Genomic DNA, 18,495 nt, shown 5'->3' on the forward strand with positions numbered 1-18,495 from the left:
TGGAATCAGGGTTGAGGGCGTTTAAATCAAGAATGATTTTCACTTGCTGTTGCCACCAGTCCAGGATTTAAGAGATGGGAATATCCTCTTTTCAAATGTTCCTATTTTTTTTTTTTTACAAAGCTTTATTGCTTTAGAAACAAATAACATTCTCTAAGATTCATTTGTGAAAATTTCAATATACTTGTAATATGCATATATGTACTTAATGTATTTTTAACTGTATAGCAGCTAAAAACAGATTTACACAGAAGATCCTAAAAGTATACCATTAACTCAAAAGGACTAATAACCCAGCATAGATGACATCAATCCATCCTGTGATTCTTTCAGTACAAATGATATTTTTTTCATATTTTATTGCTCACAGTTTAGTAATTTAAAATATTTTGTAAAGCTGAAAGATTATTTAATTTCTTCCTTAAATTATTTATTACATATAATCTTATTCTTAGGTGCAAATATTGCCTCACCTAGCTTATCTCCAGGTTGTTTTAATGAGAGTAGAATCTATGTTGATTTTTATCCTCAGAGTCTGGCATGAATCTGCCATACAGGTGCTCAATTTTTTTTTATTGAAAAGGTTAATGAATTAATGGAAGGATGAATGAATGAATGAATGAATGAATGAATGAATAAATAAATAAATAAGCAAGCAAGCAAGCAAACACAAAAGGCTGAAAACTGGTCTCTTTGACTCCAGGTTTGCATTACTCTTTTTGGTAGACAGAATTCTATATGAATGCCCACCTACAACCAATGACCTGTATCCTTGTATAACTTCTTTCAAGAGTGGGAGAGATCTGTATATGATGAGATATCATTCCCATGATTAATTTATTGATTTTGGAAAGACAAATTATCTATCACCTCATCGATTCAGGTGAACCCTTAAAAGAATGAAGGTTTTCCTGGAGGCAGAGATTCAAATCATAGGGAAAGCAGATGGGGTGGGGCAGGGAGATTCTGTTACTTGTTTTGGAGGATTCTGTTCTGCCATGTTGGGTGAGCCTTGGATGAGTATGAAGGCCATTGCCAAGGAACTGGGAGCATCATCCATGAGCTTAGAACAGGTTTTGATTAATAGGCAGCAAGGAAACAGTTCTCATACTTGAAAGAGAATTAATTTTGTCTCTTATCTAAATGAGCTTAGAATCAGATTCTTTCCAGAGCCTCAGAAGAGACCACACTAGCAACTCCTTGAATGAGAGACCTTGAGCAGAGTCATACCTGCCTCTGACCCATAAAAACTGGATGATAATAACTTTCAGTTGTTTTAAATCCTCAAAGTTCGTGGAATTTTACAAAGCAAGAGAAAATGGATACACCCTTCTATGACATTACATTTCCATAAAGCTGTTCCTCTGTTTTACAGTCATAATAACTTCCCATTGTCTTTATCATACCATTCAATTTAATTAACAAGACTTTTTGAGACCTGTGGGTCCTGATCACCTCCCTAGGCTCATTCCTTGTGAGGCTGATGCTCTCACTCCATTTCAGATATATTAAAATGCTGGGAGCATCTTGAGGACAGCAGCTATCTCACTTCCCTCAGTTGCCTTCACTTCATACCTCAGTTTAAAATCTGATTTGCTGTCAAGCCTTTCATTAGTGTGCCCAGACTGGATGAGGCTGCTGTTCTCCTGGCTCCCAGGGAATCTAGTCCTTCCTCCTCTACAGCTCTCAGCACAGAGGTGTAATTGCCTCCGTACCCATCTCTGCTGAGTACACAGCTCTTCTTGAGCACACTGTTTTTATCTCACTCACCCTTTTTTTTTCCCCCAGGGTCTGGAACAGTGTTGACTGAGTGAGTGTATAAATTGGAAGACGAACTGTCCAGTGTACAGAACACAGAAAAGATGAACCATTGTCTGTTCCAACAAAGGGAGACTTGGTTTTGGATACCAGCCTACTCCACCATTAATTACAGGTGTTAGATAATTGAGATCAAAGTCCAGGATGATTAAGATACAGAGCCTAGAGCCCTTTTCTCTAAGGACATCATCATAGTAATTAGATACTCCACCTGTATAGTTATCTTACTAGCTTCAAGGGGAAACTGATGGGCATGCCAAGGGTGGAAGACAGAGCATCAGTGACCCCCTGGGAGTTTTCTCACCAGAGAAACAATTCCCTGTACATTTCCATGGTCAGAATACCTACAAGTCCTTATATCCTCAGGAGCTCTGTGCCTGAGATGATATCAAAACTGATAAGACTCCACTCAGAGTTTTCTCATGAAGGATATTGCTACAGCAGCCAGGAATCCTGTGTCTTATCACAGGAGTTTCCCAGCAGTCTGGCATTCCGTGTCTTTGCACAGAAATTTCCTAGCAGCCAGGCATTCTGTGTCTTTGCAAGAAACTTCCTAGTCACCAAGCATGCCACAATTATGAAGTTTATCAGAGACTCCAATCTCAAGCACAGAGCCTCTACATTTCCTAACTGTATCTTTTTCCTCTTGAGGAAAAAGAAACTTACTGGCACTTGGCATGCTGACGCTGAATGTTTGCTGCTTTGAGTTTCGGTTTCTTTTCTTGTCTCCACCCAGTGGCTGTTCCATAACTCAGACAAAATAATCAATCTTCCATTTAATCCTGAGCTGATCCAACTCTCAGCATCAGGTAAGAGGCTTCCAGCCATTTGGTTTCTTAGCTGTGTGAATAAAACAGCCGGCTTGCTTTACCTTGAGAAGATATCAAGGTAAAATTGCTTCTAACGATTGGATTTTCTCTTTCATTTGCTCTTTTATTTTCATGAAAATTTACACACTGACAACTATAGAGAAGAAAAAAATAAACGCTTGTATATTCTTCATACGTTTCTATCGGATTTTAAATATGATTTGCTTTATTAGAATAGATTTTTTTTCCTTAGAAAAACTGTTACATATAAAGTTGAAGTAATCTCTGAATCTTCCTTGTACTATATCTCCTCTTCCCTTCCTTCCTAGAGAGAAACATTATCTAAATTTTGGTGTAAATTATTGTCATGCTTATTTTTATGCTTTTGCTGTGTGTGTGTGTTTGTGTGTGTCTAGTATTACTTAGTATGCTAATATTTTATAAAAATTGTATTATATTGTTTCTCATTATCAATTTATTTTTTTATTCAAAATTAACTATTCAAGCTTCATTTATGCTGATACGAATAGTGCTAGTTCAATCACTTTGCTGTTACTTTCACTGTGTAAATGTGTCAAAATTCATATGTCCAACTTTCAAATGTCATTATGACCAATAATGGTATGAATATATTTCTCTCAAACTGCATATGTTTATCAGGACAGTGTTAACATTCTGGACTCTTCATATCTTGATCAACAGTTAGTATTGCTGGACTTCTGTTTTGATGTGGAGTGATACCCTGTTTATAGTTGTTTACAGTTTCATATTTTAAGAAAGATTGTTTGGGTGACTTCATCTGTGAATTTCCTTTTCATCTACTTTGACTGCTTTTTCTACTATGTTGTTTATGGTTTCCTTATTTCCTTGAAGAGATTTTTTTTAATGTATAATGCTTATAGAATAAAGATGTGTCAAAATAAAAAATAAAAAAAAGGACAGGGGATGTGGCTCAGTGGTAAAGCATCCCTGGATGAAATCCCCAGTTAAAAAAAAAAAACAACCAAACAATAACAACCAAAAAAGAAAGAAAAAAGACTAATCAGTTATGTTGACTGGACTTGGCTCCTCCTCCCTTTCCTGCTTGTCCCATTCTTGCTTGTCTGGAGTTGCACATCACTATAATTAATGCCTCTGTTTATGAGACTCCTTTAGCTTTGTTTCCCAGGGGCCCCTGGCTATGAAATTGATCAGTGACAAGGCTGTTTATTTTTGTGTCACTGTAATATTTCATTATAATTTTAGATTATTTAAACTATTAAAAGTAGCTATTTTTTTCCTGTGAAATATGTGAAATTCAGGATTATCTTATTAGAGATAATAGAAAGAATGTTCTTGGGCACTTGAATGAGTTTGCACTAAATTTGAAGATGAAGTTTGTAGAATATTACATCATTTTCAAGAAGGCTCTAAGCTGACAGTGTGAAATTGCAGCTTTATTCTTTTTGCTCAAGATTGCTGTAGCTATTTGGGGTCTAGTGTGTTTCTACATGAATTTTAGGGTCTTTTCTTCTATTTCCTCTTAACAAATCCCACTTTATCATTAGGAATGATCTTGTTATATGATTTAAATTGAACTTGCTAGTATTTTGTTGAGGCTTTTTGCATATAAGTTCATTCAGAATATAGGCCTGTTCTTTCGCGTAATGGTCTTATCTAACTTTGGTACCAGCACAATACTTAACTTCTAAAATGAATTTAGAAGTATTTCCCGCATTTCAATTTTTTGGAAGATTCTGAGAAAACTTGGTATTCTTTCTTCCTTAAATGTTTGTAGAAAACAGTTAAGAAACAATCTAGTATTAGTCTTTTCTTTGTTGGAAGACTTTTCTATTTTTATTACTGATTCAATCTACTTTCTTGTTTTTGACTATTCATATTTTCTATTTCCTCACGACTCTGTAGATTATATATTTTTAGAAATTTATTCATTTCTCCTATGTTATTTAATTTGTTGATATATAAGTTTTAAAAACTGATTCTATGTATTTCTGTGGTATTGGTCATAGTTTTCTCTTTTAATTCTGATTTTATTTATTTGAGTCTTGTCTTTTTTTTCCCCCTCAGCCTCTAAAGTTTTGCCAGCTTTGTCTTTAAAAAAAAACACATTTTTTTTTATATTTTTTAAAATCATTTTTTTAATCTCTATGCCACTTGTTTATTCTCTGATCTTTATTATTTCCTTCCATTTGCTAGCCTAGATTTTGGGTTGTTCTTGTTTAGAAACCTCTTCCCTGGAAAAAGGCCTTTAATTAGTTATCTCATTCTATCTTCTTGTATTAGTATTCTATGTTGCATAGCAATTCATCACAAATGTAGAAATACATGGATTATGCAGTCTCCAGGGGTCAGGATGTTTGGAATGGCTAGCTGGTTCCTTTGCAAGGTTGAAGTTGTGGGTAAGAGTCGACCTGCAGCACGGATGGCTGCTATGGAATGGGTTTAGTTTAACATATGTAAGAAGCTGCAGGGAACAGATCAATCAAGACTTTCCAAAAGTAATCTCTGGTTCAAAATTAATAAAAAGGGAGGAAATGTGGGAGAAACAACTCTCGGCTCATAACCAGTGGCTGTGAGCAGCTCAAGTGTGTAAGGAAAGCCTATGCACATACAGGCCTAGCAGACATAACTGCAGGAAGGAGCGCTCTGCTCTGGCTTAGCAGCTGAAGTAAAACCACTTCCTCACAATTGGTTGCCAGGGAAACCGAAGGCAGAGACTTGATGATCTAACCCACCATGGCTTAAGGTGATGAGTGAAGGGACCTGTACACCCAGTAGTGACCCTTCTTGCCTTCTCAGACCGCTTGGCAGGCTCCCCTACTTCCCATAGTACAGTTAGTTTTGATCTTGATGATGATTGGCTTCAAGATATTGTACTGCTGGCTTATACAATTATGATTGGTAAACACGCCCTATATAAACTATAAGCTCTTCTGTAATAAACGAGCTTGCTGGCAGCTCCCCACTTGCCTACTTTCACCCAGCTCCTGGTGTCTGTGTCTTGACTCTGCGTCCCTGCCCCCTCCACTGAGTGAAGCCGAGAGGCAACATGCAACATGAAATCAAAGTACCATTTCCATAGAAATTTTAGAATTACCTTATAACTGTCCACAAAATCTCATTAAGAGTTTAACATTGAATCTATTAGTACATGAACACATTATAAGGCCTTCATTTGTTTAAGCTATAAATCTGATTTTGCTTAGTAATATTTTATAGTTTTCTGTGTACAGGCCTTATACATGTTTAAAACATTCCTTTAGTTAGACATATTATAGATTTATTTATTTTTTTAGTAATGTAAATGGTACTTAAAACGTTTTATGTAAAACTGTGTTGGTACAAGAAATAGGGGTCATTTTAACATATTGGCCTTGTGTTTTAGTCTGTTTTGTGCTATTGAAACATGATACCAGCTGGGCACAGTGGTGTAAGCCTTTAATCCTAGCAGCTCAGAAGACTGAGGCAGGAGGACTGAGAATTCAAAGCCAGCCTCAGCAATTTAGCAAGGTCCTGAGCAACTCAATGAGGCCCTGCCTCTAAATGAAAATTTAAAAAAGGGATAGGGATGTGACTCAGTGCTCTTGGATTCAGTTCCTGGTACCAAAAAAACAAACCAAAACAAAAGAACCAAAAAACCAGAATACCAGGGACTGGGTAATTTATAAAGAACAGGTATTTATTTCTTACAGTTGTGGAAGCTAGAAAGTCCAAGGTCCTGGAGTCTGCATCTGGCAAGGGCCTTCTCATCATGTCATCCCATGGTAGAAGGTGGAAAGACAAGAGACATTTATGAGAGAGAGCAAGAGAGTGAACCCTGGGCCTACAGTCCTTTTATAATCAGCATTAATACATTCATGGCCTAAAATCCCTCACTAGGCCCACCTCCCTATACTGTTGCATTGAGGATGGAATTTTCAACACATGTTTTTTTTTTTTTTTAGCATTCATTGAAACTGTAGCACCCTTTATTCAGCAGTCTTGTGCCATGGGGTGAATTGGATCTATAATAGCTGCTAATTATCCCCATTTGTTTGGGTCAACTGGTATCTTTTTTCTGAGTTTTTGAAGTAAAAGCTTGTGTCATTTGTTTTCATCCTTTCTTCTTTCTTCTTTTCATCTGTTTAAAGACATATAACTTTATATCATATTCTAGCTCCATTCCATAAATTTTGACAAGGATATTTTTATCGTTTTAATTTCATTAAGATATGTCTCACTAATGGATTATTTAAAAGTGTATTTTATTTTTTAATGTATGAGTAGCTATATAATTATGATATCTAGCTTATATTCTTATTCAAACTTTAGTGCTTTGACTATTTTGAGATTTGATTGCTTTGGGGGGATCATAGCACCATGTTCATATTTGCTGTATGCTGGCTTTGTTTTTTTCTGGTTCTCTGGCTTTATATAACCTAACCAATTTTGCTATATGCTTTAGTTTTTTGTTTGTTTGTTTGTTTCCTCTTTCATTGTCTTTTGGCCTCAGTGCTTCAGTTTAGAAAATATATGAAATATATATACAGTTAAATGAATTATGTTAATTATTAATTTGTATATTTTTAAATTCAGAATTTCTTTTCTTATTCTTATTTTAAAATTTTACTGTCAATCATACAATCTTTACTTAAAATTATTTGAACACACCAACTATAGTAACTTTTAAATTATAATTATTACCAAGTATTAATTGTACAAATTAATGGGTTTCTTTTTAAAAAATGATTTTATTTTATGTTTTATACAAGTAGAGCATAACTTTTCATTTCTCTGGTCATATATAATGTAGAGTCACACTATTCATGCAATCATACCTATATATAGGGGTAATAATGTCCATCTCAATCCATCATCTTCCCCCACCACACACACCCTCCCCTCCTCTTCCTCCCCTCTGCTCAATCCTAAATTCTTCCATTCTTCCCTTGCCCTCCCCCACCCATTTTGGATCAACATCCACTTATCAGAGAAAACATTTGGCCTTTGTTTTTTTTGAGATTGGCTTACTTCGCTTAGCATGATATTCTCTAACTCTTTCCATTTACCTGTAAATGTCATTATTTCATTCTTATTTAAGGCTAAGTAATATTCCATTGTGTATATATACCACAGTTTCTTTATCCACTTATCTATTAAAGGGCATCTAGGCTGTTTCCACAGTTTAGTATTGTGAATTGAACTGCTATAAACATTGAGGTGGCTGGTTTTAAGTCCTTTGGTATAGACTGAGGAAATTAATGGGTTTCTTTGTGATATTTTCTTATATTCATATAACATACTTAAATCATATCCATTTTCCCTATTACCCTCTCTTATCCCCTTCCCTCTTGACCAGATACCTTTCCCCTTCCTGAATAGTTTTTCTATTTTCATATCATCTTTTAAAAAATCTAGATTACACATGAGAAAAAAAAAAACATGTAATACTTAAATTTCTGAGTCTAGCTTGTTTTACTTTACATGATGACCTCCAGTTCCATCCATTTTCCTGCAAATGACATGATATCATCCTTCTTTATAGCTGAATAATGCATTATTATGTACATATAGCACATATGCTTTATTCATTTATCTGTTGGTGGGCATCTAGGTTAATTCCATAACTTGGCTATTATAAATAGTGCTTTGATAAACATGGATATGAAGATACATCTATTGTATATGGATCAGTGGATCAAAGACTTTAACATAAGACCTGAAACTCAGAAACTACTAGAATAAACATGTGGTGTGATCCTCTATACCTAGTTGGGTTTGATTACTTCAGGCATATATACTCAGGGGTGGTAGAGCTGGATCATATGGTAGTAAAATTTTTTAGCTTTCTAAGGAATCTTCATGCTGATTTCCACAGTGGCTGTACTTATTTACATTCCAATCAACAGTGTATAAATGTTCATCTTGTTGTTGTTGTTTTTACACATATTTACTAGCACTTCTTATTTTTTAATTTTCTTGATAATTGTCATTCTTACTGGAGTGAGCTGGATTCTCGATGTGGTTTTGATTTGCATTTCCTTGATGGATAAAGGTTTTGAACATTTTTTTCATATAATTATTGGACACTTATACTTCTTTCTATCTTCTAGTGTCTTCTTTAATTTATTTCTCCAAAGTTTTAAAATTTTCCTTGTAGAGGTCTTTCACTTCCTTACTTAGGTTTATTCCTATTTTTTTTTTAGGGTATTTTAAATGGGATTATTTTCCTAATTTCTTTCTAGAGCGTTCTTTTTTTATTGATATGTAGAAAAGTTACTTATTTTTGTACATTGATTTTTATGTCCAGTACCTTTGCTGAAATTGTTTTTCAGTTCCAAGAGAATTGTGGTGAACTCTTTGTTTTTTTAGATATGGAGTCTTATCTGCAAGCAGCACTACTTGGATCTTCTACTTTTCCTTTTGTATCCATTTTATTTCTTTCTCCTGCTGAATTGTTCTGGCCAAAATTTCTAGTACTAAAGCTAATGAGAGCAGTGATAGGAAATATCCTTGTTTTGTTCTTGATTTTAGAAGAAATATTTTCAATGATCCCCATGCAGTATGATGTTGCCTATTGGTTTTTCATGTATTGCCTTTATTATGTTGAGGTATGATCCTTCTAGTTTTTTCAGGATTTTTATCCTAAAGGATAAAAACCCCTAAAGGGATTCGGATTTTATTGAAGGTCTGTTTTTTCTGCTTTTTTTGAGATGACCATTTGGTTTTTATTATTGATTCTCCTCTATTGATTTGTGTCTGTTGAACCCCACTTGAATCCCTTAAATGAAACCAACCTAATCATGCTATATTTTTAATATGATTTTGAATTTAATTTGCAAGTATTTTTTGAGGATTTTTGCAAATAAGACATTAGTTTCTAGCATTATCTTATTATTATGTTCTTATCATATTTTGGTAACAGATAATACTGACTTCATAGAATGAGTTTGGAAAATTTTCCTCTCTTTCTATTTTATGGGATACTTTGAGGAGATTTGATTATTAGTTCTTTAAATGTCTGGTCAAAATCAGCAGTGAATCCACACTGGTCCTTGGCTTTTCTTTGGGAGCTTTTTATTACTGTTTCAATCTCATTACTTGTTACTGGTCTATTTAAGTTATTTATATCCTGTTGGTTTAATTCTAGACATATATGTCTAGAAATTTTTCTGTTTCTTCTGGATTTTCCAATATGTTGTCATGTAAATTTTCAAAGTATTCCTTAATGTTTCTCAGGATTTCAGTGGTATTTGTTGTTGTGTTCCCCTTTTACCTCAAATTTTATTTATTTTTTTGATCTTTTCTCTCTCTCTCTCTCTCTCTCTCTCTCTCTCTAAGTTTAGCTAAGAGTGTTTATATTTTTGAAGAACCAAGTCTTTGTTTTGTTGATCTTTTGCACAGTTGCTTTAATCTGTTTCATTCATTTCTGCTCTGCTCTTCATTATTTCCTTCATTCTGCTGATTTTTGAATTTGTTTTGTTCTTGCTTTTGTTAGATTTTAAGATGCATTTTATGTTATTTATTTGAGATTTCTCTTTATATAATGTAGGACTTACATCTGTAAACTTCCGTGTTATAACTGCTTTTGCTGTGTCCAATAGGTCCTGGTAGGGTGTGTTCCCATTTTCATTTTATTTTGGGAATTCTTCAATACCCTCTGATTTTTTCAGTTGACTTACTGGTCATTCAAAAGTGTATTGTTCAATATTTATGTGTTTGTGTCTTTTATTCATCTTCTCTTGCTATGCATTTTTGGTTTTATTCCATTATGGTTTGAAAAATTTAAGAAATTATTTCAAAATTTTTTTTTTTATATTTGTTAATGTTTGCCTTATTGCCTAAAATGAAACGTATTTTGGAAGAAGTTTTGTGTGCTGATGAAAAGGATGTGTATTCTTCAGCCATTGAACCAAATATTCTTTATAGATGACTATTAAGTCCATTTCATCTATAGTATAATTTATTTTGAAATTTCTTTGTTGACTTTTTTTTGGGGCAAGGGGGGAGGCGGTCTGGAAGATCTATCTATTTGTGAAAATGGAGTACTGAGTCACCACTATTTTTGTGTTGCCGGGCCTGTCTATGCCTTGATGTTCTGTGGCATTTATTTTGTAAAATTGGGTACTCTGGAGTTTGGTGCCTATATATTTGCAATCATTATATCTTCTTGATAGGTTCTTCCCTTTATCAGTATAGGTTGTATTCACTTTCTTTGTCTTTTCTGACCAATTTTTATTTGAAATTTATATTTTTCTGATATGAATACTGCTACTTCTGCTTGATTTTGGATTCCATTTGATTGGCATATAGTTCTTCATCATTTTACTTTCAATCTCTTTATTCTTTGCTGAGGTGAGTTTCTTGCAGACAGCAAACAGTTGGATTCTTGTTTTTTAGATCCAATCAGTCAGTCTGCATCTTTTAGGTAAGAATTCAGATTATTTACATATAGGGATATTATTGAAAAGTAAAGATAAATATTGTTTTTGTCTTCTTTTTTTTCCTGATTGTTTTGAATGATCTATGTTAGTTTCCTTTTCCCTTGATCATCTTAAAGGTTTAATGTTTTACTGAATTATTCATGCTGGAATCCATCTTAATTCTCATTTGTTCATATACTCTTCTAGTAAGATTTATTCTTTCCTGTGCTCTCACAATTGTGTTTGTCTTGCTTTGTCTTCTGTGTATAGGATTCTTTTTAAGTATCTTCTGCAATACTGGCTTATTGCTCACAAATTCCTTTGGTTTCTGCATTTCCTTGGAGTCTTTTGTTTCACCTTTGATTCTGAAAAACAAATTTACTATAGATAGTAATCTAGCAGTTTTTTTTTTAATTTTCATGGCTTGAGAAACATTATTACATACTTTTTTGTTCTTTAGACTTTATTGTAAGAAGATTGTTTACCTTTATGAGCAACTTAGTGTTTCTCTTTTGTAACTTTCAATATTCTTTCTTTGTTCTATACTTTGTTAGTTTGACTAATACATGAGGAGATACTTTTCTGGCTATCTCTATTTTGGGTTTCTAAATGCCTCCTGTACCTGGATGTCTATATCTTCTCCAAGATTTGGGAAATTTTTTTATGAGTTCACTGATTATGTTTTCTTTGCCTTTGGCCTATACCTCAGGCCCTTTCTCTAACCTGATTATTCATAGGTTTGGTCTCTTAATTGTCCCATAAATCTTGTATGTTCTGTTCATAATTTTTTTTCTTTATTACTGTCAGAATGTGATAATTCATTGATCTTGTCCAGAATACCTGCTATTCTTTCTTCCACTTCATCTAGTCTATTTTTGAAATTTCACTGGAGTTTTTGTTTGGCTTATTGAGTTTTCCATTTCCAAGATTTCTTTTTGGTTCTGTTTTAGAATCTCTACCTCTTTTTGTTGAAATGATCTTTTATATCCTGTATTATGTGCCTTAAATTCATTCAGCTGTTTATATGTATCCTCTTTGAAATCATATTAGAAATCAATCTTTTGAATTCTTTGGAATTTTATTCACTTTGAATGTCTTTGGGTTCAGTTACTGAAGAGTTATGAACCTTTGGAGAAGTCATGTTGTTTTGTTTTTCATATTTCTTGTGTCTCTCTACTAAGATTTGCACATCTGTTGGAATGAATATCTCTTCTACTTTTAAGTAAGGGTCTTCTTAATGAGCAGAATTCTCTGGAGGGCTCAATTCCCAGTACTACTCAAATAAAAGAAACCATGGTAACGACAACACCACAAAGAGAATCTTGTGATTAAAGCATTGGGTTCCTTTTCCCCTGGAGTCAGAGTTGTGGACAATTTTGTACTTTTCTCTGAATTGTCATTCTGCTTCTATGTGCTTCTTTTTCCTATCACCTCTTTCTTAATTCCCAGAGCTCTTCCTTTTCTTCCTCTCCTTGGAATATAGTTTCTACTTTAATTTTTTCAGCCTTGACTCTTCTTACCACAGATGAATGGGAAGGATGCTTCTATTTTACCCAACTCTAGTAGTTTTTAAATCTTTGTGGTTAACTCTATTATCAGTCTGGGTTTGTTTTTATTGTTCATTTTTTTTCTCTTGATTTTCTACTATGTTCTCTGTTTCTCAATTTGTTTATGATCAAGTGTGAGGCATTGAGTTTTGAAAAATATAGAAATAATGTAAAGATAGAAACATGTTCTCTTCATCCAGGTAAAATTCATTTTGATTTTGCAACAAAAATTATTGACAGTCTAAATTCTTGTTCACCTTAATCCAAACAAGGACTGAGATTGCTGAATGATCAAATCTGTATGTTTCTAGTACACCCTTACATCTTCCTTAGGGCTCTTCAGAATTCTAATCCACAACCTGGGCTGTGAAAGGTTTCTAAGACACCCTCCTTGCTGCACACCAAAGAAGTTTTTTTTCCCCCCTCTTAGCTTATAAGTCTAGCAGAAGCTTTGCTTAATTTCTCAAGTGACTCTTCTAAAGTTAACAGCCACACCTCAGGAAAATGTTCTCTCAAATGCCCATCTTACCTCTATTAACTTTCCCAAGTCTTAGCCTGTCACATAATTCCTCCCTCTCTTGTGAGCTCTCTAATTCTTTTGAATACAGGCATTTTTACAGTTTATCCTTTTTCTACCTTTTTTTTTCATTTAAATGACTGTTAATAGTTTAGTATGCTACTGTGGGACTTCTATATTTGTTAACTATTTCCATATTTTATTTTTTATTTGTGAGCTATTTTCTGTATAAATTCTTCAGTTTTATCTTCTAATTCATGGGTTGATAAACTTTGGCATGTGTTTATCTTTTTTTTTTTAATATCAGGAATTGAATTGAGAGGTACTTAACTACTGAGTCACATTCTCAGCCCCTTTTTCATTTTGAGAGTATAGGGTCTCACTAAGTTACTGAGGCTAAGTTACTTGCAACCCTCCTGCCTCAGTCTCCTGAGCCACTGAGATTATGGTGTGCACCACCACACCTGACTAGCCATCTGTTTTTGTAGTGAAAATTTTATTGGAACATGATCATTTTTTTTAAAAAAAATTGTATTAATCCGTTTTTGTTACTATAATAAAATGCTAGAGACAGGTTAACTTTATAAAGAAAGGTGGCTAATTTAGCTCACTCTTCTAGAAGTTTAAGTGTATGATGCTGGCATTGACTTGGCTCTGGTGAGGGACTTCTTGGCTGCATCACATCCACCTCACATGGACTGAACATTGTGAGAGCATATGTGTGAAGAAAAAAAAACACATTGCTAACAGGAAGTCAAAAGAACTGAATGGGGCCAGCTCAGGCTCTTATAACAACCCTTTCATTAGAACTAGCCAAGGTCGTTCTTTTATGAGGACATGCTCCCAACTGACCTATCAATATCTCACTAGGCCCCACCTCTTGAAGGTTCCATTTGCCAACATCACCACACTGAGGATGAAACTTCCAGTACATAAACCTTGAGACAAATCACATCCAAATTTTAGCACAAATTGTGATTGCTTCTATTGTACAATGGCAATTTTGAGTAGTGCCAAGACTATATGACTCATAAAGCCTAAAATATTTGCTACCTAGTTTATTAAGAAGAAGTTTGTAGTGTTGTATGAAAGGAGATAAGGTTAGCATTCCCACTGACAAGGATGGAAGAGGCCCTTGGAGATGAAAAAATGCAAACATTTAAGGCATTACTGCCAACTTCATGGCATCAAAACATTTTTTAAAAATATTTTTAGTTGTAGATGGACACAATACCTTTATTTTTATTTATTCATTTTTATGTGGTGCTGAGGATTGAGTCCAGTGTCTCACATGTGCCAGGCAAGTCTTTACTACTGAGCTACAATCCCAGCCCCATCAAAATATGTTTATTTGACCCAGTTATCCCACTCCTCTGCCTAGATCCAAAGAACTTAAAATTAGCATACTCTAGTCATGTGGCCACATCGATGTTTGTAGCAATTCAATTCACACTAGCTAAGCTGTGGAATCAACCTAGGTGCCCTTCAACAGGTGGATAAAGAAAACACGGTATATATACACAATGGAATAAAGAGGGATTTTATTCCATAAAGAGGAATAAAATTATGGCATTTGTCAGTAAATGGATGGAACAGAAGATTATCATGCTAAGTAAAAGAAAATGTTCCCTCTGATGTGCGGATGCTCACACACGATATGGGGGAAGAATAGAAATTCATTGGATTAGACAAAGGGGAAGGAAGGGCAGATAGGAATAGAAAAGACAGTAGAATGAATCAGACATAACTTTCCTGTGTTCATATATGAATACACGACCAGAGTAACTCCACATGATATAGAATCACAAGGACAGGAAGTTATACTCCATGTATGTATAGTATGTCAAATCTATTCCACTGTCAAGTATATCTAAAAAGAAGAAATAAACAAAGAAGTTTGTAGACCTCTATTCTAATTGACTATTTTTTAAATTATTTATCCAGTTTTCAGTTTACTCATCAACTGATGTTAAAATGTTAATATATTTCATTTCTAAGTTATTTTTACATCAATCTATTATACTCTGTATGATTTTTGCTTATGGTATTAATAGTGTGTTTTAATTGGGTCAGAGAAAAAAAACTCAACAGCAACTAAAACAGAAATCTTTGCTGTGCTGTGCTATGCTGGCCTCCCAACATATATGATTTTTTTTCCCCTTTAGATACAGGACAATGGCAGTGACACCCAGATTGACCTGGCTTGAAGAAAAGTGTTTACAGATTCTACTTGGAAATGCTTCTTTGAGTCTTCTTTATAAGGAGAGTGCTCATGGCTGTAGCATTCAAAAGATGGTTCAGAGGTGCAGTCAACAGGGACCCACTATAACAATGCTTTACCTTCAAAAAAGTATTGTTGGTGCTTTAACACTTGATCATATTCCTAAAATAGTTGACGATTCTGAAAAACAATGTGCTTCTATCTTTTTTATCTTTCAAAAGGATAGTTTAACTGTAATGTCAACTTTATTTTTGAATCTACTGAAAGTTACGAGTGATTACCTGGAATTTTACTCATCTGATAAGCTTAGTTTCTGGATATATCCAAAGAATCGTGTATTCAGAAAACCTGGTTTTTCAGTGACAAAATTTTCCACTGACATTCAGTACTTGGAATGTGAAGTTTTCCGAGTTGAAGGTATGTTATATTAGATAACTCTACATCCTATATTCTGGTTCTAGTCTTTCTTTTCCCCATAGATTATAATTGATCTACAAGACTAAGGAACAATGAGAGAAATAATCTGATTTTATGACAGATGATATACTTTGATAAACTCCTAAAGGAAACTTGGGAGACAAAAAGATTTTGAGTTTATTATTCAAAGAGTACAGATTGTTTTGAAAAGTTAAGAAGTATATATGTGGAGACAGAGATAAAGACAGAAATGTAGATGGAGGTGGAAGAGAGAGAGAGAGAAAGGGGGGGGGGAGAGAGAGAGAGAGAGAGAAATGACTATTAGAGCAGGTGTGTTTTGACATACGACCTGACCTAAAGATCAGCCTTAGGACCTTAGGCATAGTTATGGAAGAGTTTTCAGAGAGATTCAACATGCAGAGAGGATTACTTTTGCTTCTCTTCTCATTATGCTGTAATGCCTAATTCCTAACTGAAAAACTTAAGAGCTACACAAGCAGATTAAGTGTCCTACTTAGGAAGCAGACTTGTTCACATAAGAACGTTCAATTTAAAAGCATATTCTTTGCTTATTTCCCATAGGAATTAAGAATGATCTAGGCTGCATAAAGAAGATGATGACAGCCACACAGTATGTTATGTTCTTAATTAATCTATGGCTTATTTTATTTAGAATAATTGTATAAACTGATAATGAAATAGTAAGAATGTAAAATTCTATCACTTCAAATGACAAACAAAAATTGTTATTGACATAAAATATTCAAGGTAGTTTAGAACATCAATAACAAAATCATTACCAACTTTGAAACTTCTAAAATCCACTTGATGACAATTGACCAATTTGACTTCATGTTTCACTCTGCACCTATTAGATTCAGGGTTTTCCAAGTAAAATCTGGATAATCACTTTAGGTAATTCTTTTGAATCCTCTCCTTATGAGAAGAGTTTTGGGGGAACCTTAGTTAATATTAAAAACTAAGCCCTATTTCTTCAATTTTTATAGATGCTACATTACATATATTTTATTTTAATTTATCCTTAATAGGATATATTTTACTGAAAATAATAACCCACCTTCAGTGTTTTTGCTATTTCTCATTAAATTTTTGTGGTCTCAGGCTAATAGTGTAATAAGAGTTTGATTTCTGGTTAATGAGTGTGTTAGAGATAAATGAATTTTTTTAATCACAAAATACCTAATCATAGATATTTAATATCATTCTATAGAAGGTACTACTATCAAATAATAAGTAAGCAACTAAAACAATCCTTAGAAAGGGAAGAAAAGAGAAGTTGTTCTTTATGAAGTTTGGCTGTTGTTTTTAACTACTACATTTTAATAGGCACAAAAATAAGCTCCTAGCAGACCTCAGAATCTACAAGCCCCATGCAGACTTGGTTTCAAAAATTCGTATTCTCCTCCTGGGTCCAGTTGGTTCTGGAAAGTCCAGTTTTTTCAATTCAGTGAAGTCTGTTTTCCATGGCCACACAACTCGCCAAGCCCCAGTGGGGTCTGATAACACTAGTATTACTGACCAGGTAAGTTATTTCAGAATTCCCTAAGGATTTTGTTTATTGGTTACAATTAATAGACTTATGCATTGTTTGCTGTTTTCCTCTTATAACATAACTTCTCTTCTTAATCTACCAATAGTTACATACTGAGTCAAATGTGAAATAGGAATAAAAGTTGAATCAGAATTACCTCCTTTGAATAATGTTATCCAGAGAAGTTTTTGGCTTTTTATGGATGCAAGAAGAAATAATAATAAAAATGCCTTTTTTGGTGTTTGTTGTAAGACAAAATTTTAAAAATATGGAAATATTTGTCTGTTATTTTTGATGTCCATTTTTACTTCTGCCGCACATGATTTTACCAGGCTTGAAATGCTTTTCAGTTTTTCTTTTGTATAATAATGAAATACAATACTATAAAATACAATAATTTTTTAGTATGTAAGTCCAGCCTTAAGAAATGGTCATGAAAACAAAATATTCATTTTGGTAAGTCATGTATCAAGGAATAAATCTATCTATGCTTCTAAAAATGATCTTATTTACAAACAAATGTATTTAAGGAAATATGTACTCATCTTTATTGTTGCTCTAAAGAGCTATAAATTAGGGTGCGACATTTATCTAGAAACTTCTTTATTATGCTTGTTATGTTGTAAAATCAAACAAAAAGTAATAAAGGGAATGAATAGAAAATTTCATAATTGGGGTGTATTTTTCTGCTAACTATAATATCATTTGATGGGAAATATGTTGTGCATTGTCAACGCAGATTTAGCACAGGCAGTAAGAGTTCCATTCAGCTTTTGTGTTTCACTTAATAAATTAAAGCATTTTCTAGGATTTTCATGAAGCACATCTTTTTTCTTGATGGTGACTAGATTCTTTTTGAGCAGATTTATTTTAACGTATCAGCCTTGGCTCAGAATCTAAGATAAGATACTTCAGTTCATTAAGCATTAATTGAAATGTTTAAAATTAAAATTCAGTTCATTAAGCATTAACTGAAATGTTTCTATTTGCTAAATATTGAAATGGCATTAGAGAACTAAATAGAAAAGAATATTTGGTCTCTTGGCTCAAGGATTTCAGAATGCAGCAAGTAATAAATAAGTATTATTCAATGTGATAGATGCTCTGATAGTGGTTTTATTCAGAACATAATGTTTCTTCTTTCTTTATAAGTCAAAACCCTAAAGATATTATTTCAAGAGAAAATTTAGATCCTATACTCTAAATGAAATT

General features: G+C 33.6%; 1 protein-coding gene and 1 non-coding gene across 3 annotated transcripts in view; both read left to right on the forward strand.

Moving 5' to 3' along the window:
- The first annotated feature begins 2,552 nt into the window (after nt 1-2,552).
- Ifi44l (interferon induced protein 44 like) overlaps nt 2,553-18,495 on the forward strand; it is a 39,059-nt gene continuing 23,116 nt past the window's right edge. The window contains exons 1-4 of one of the 2 annotated variants that reach the window (XM_027935183.2): nt 2,553-2,627; nt 15,259-15,731; nt 16,314-16,362; nt 17,079-17,274. In XM_027935183.2, the coding sequence (XP_027790984.2) occupies nt 15,269-15,731; nt 16,314-16,362; nt 17,079-17,274 (708 nt within the window). In that variant the 5' untranslated portion in view covers nt 2,553-2,627; nt 15,259-15,268. Of the gene's footprint in view, nt 2,707-15,258; nt 15,732-16,313; nt 16,363-17,078; nt 17,275-18,495 lie in introns of both variants that reach the window. The other variant, XM_027935184.3, reaches the window with a different exon arrangement.
- On the forward strand, nt 14,172-14,294 carry LOC114092706 (U6atac minor spliceosomal RNA). The gene has a single exon (XR_003582786.1). It is a non-coding gene; the product is annotated as a U6atac minor spliceosomal RNA (small nuclear RNA).

Source organism: Marmota flaviventris, chromosome 10 (genome assembly GCF_047511675.1).
Source record: "Marmota flaviventris isolate mMarFla1 chromosome 10, mMarFla1.hap1, whole genome shotgun sequence".
Lineage (NCBI taxonomy): Eukaryota > Metazoa > Chordata > Mammalia > Rodentia > Sciuridae > Marmota > Marmota flaviventris.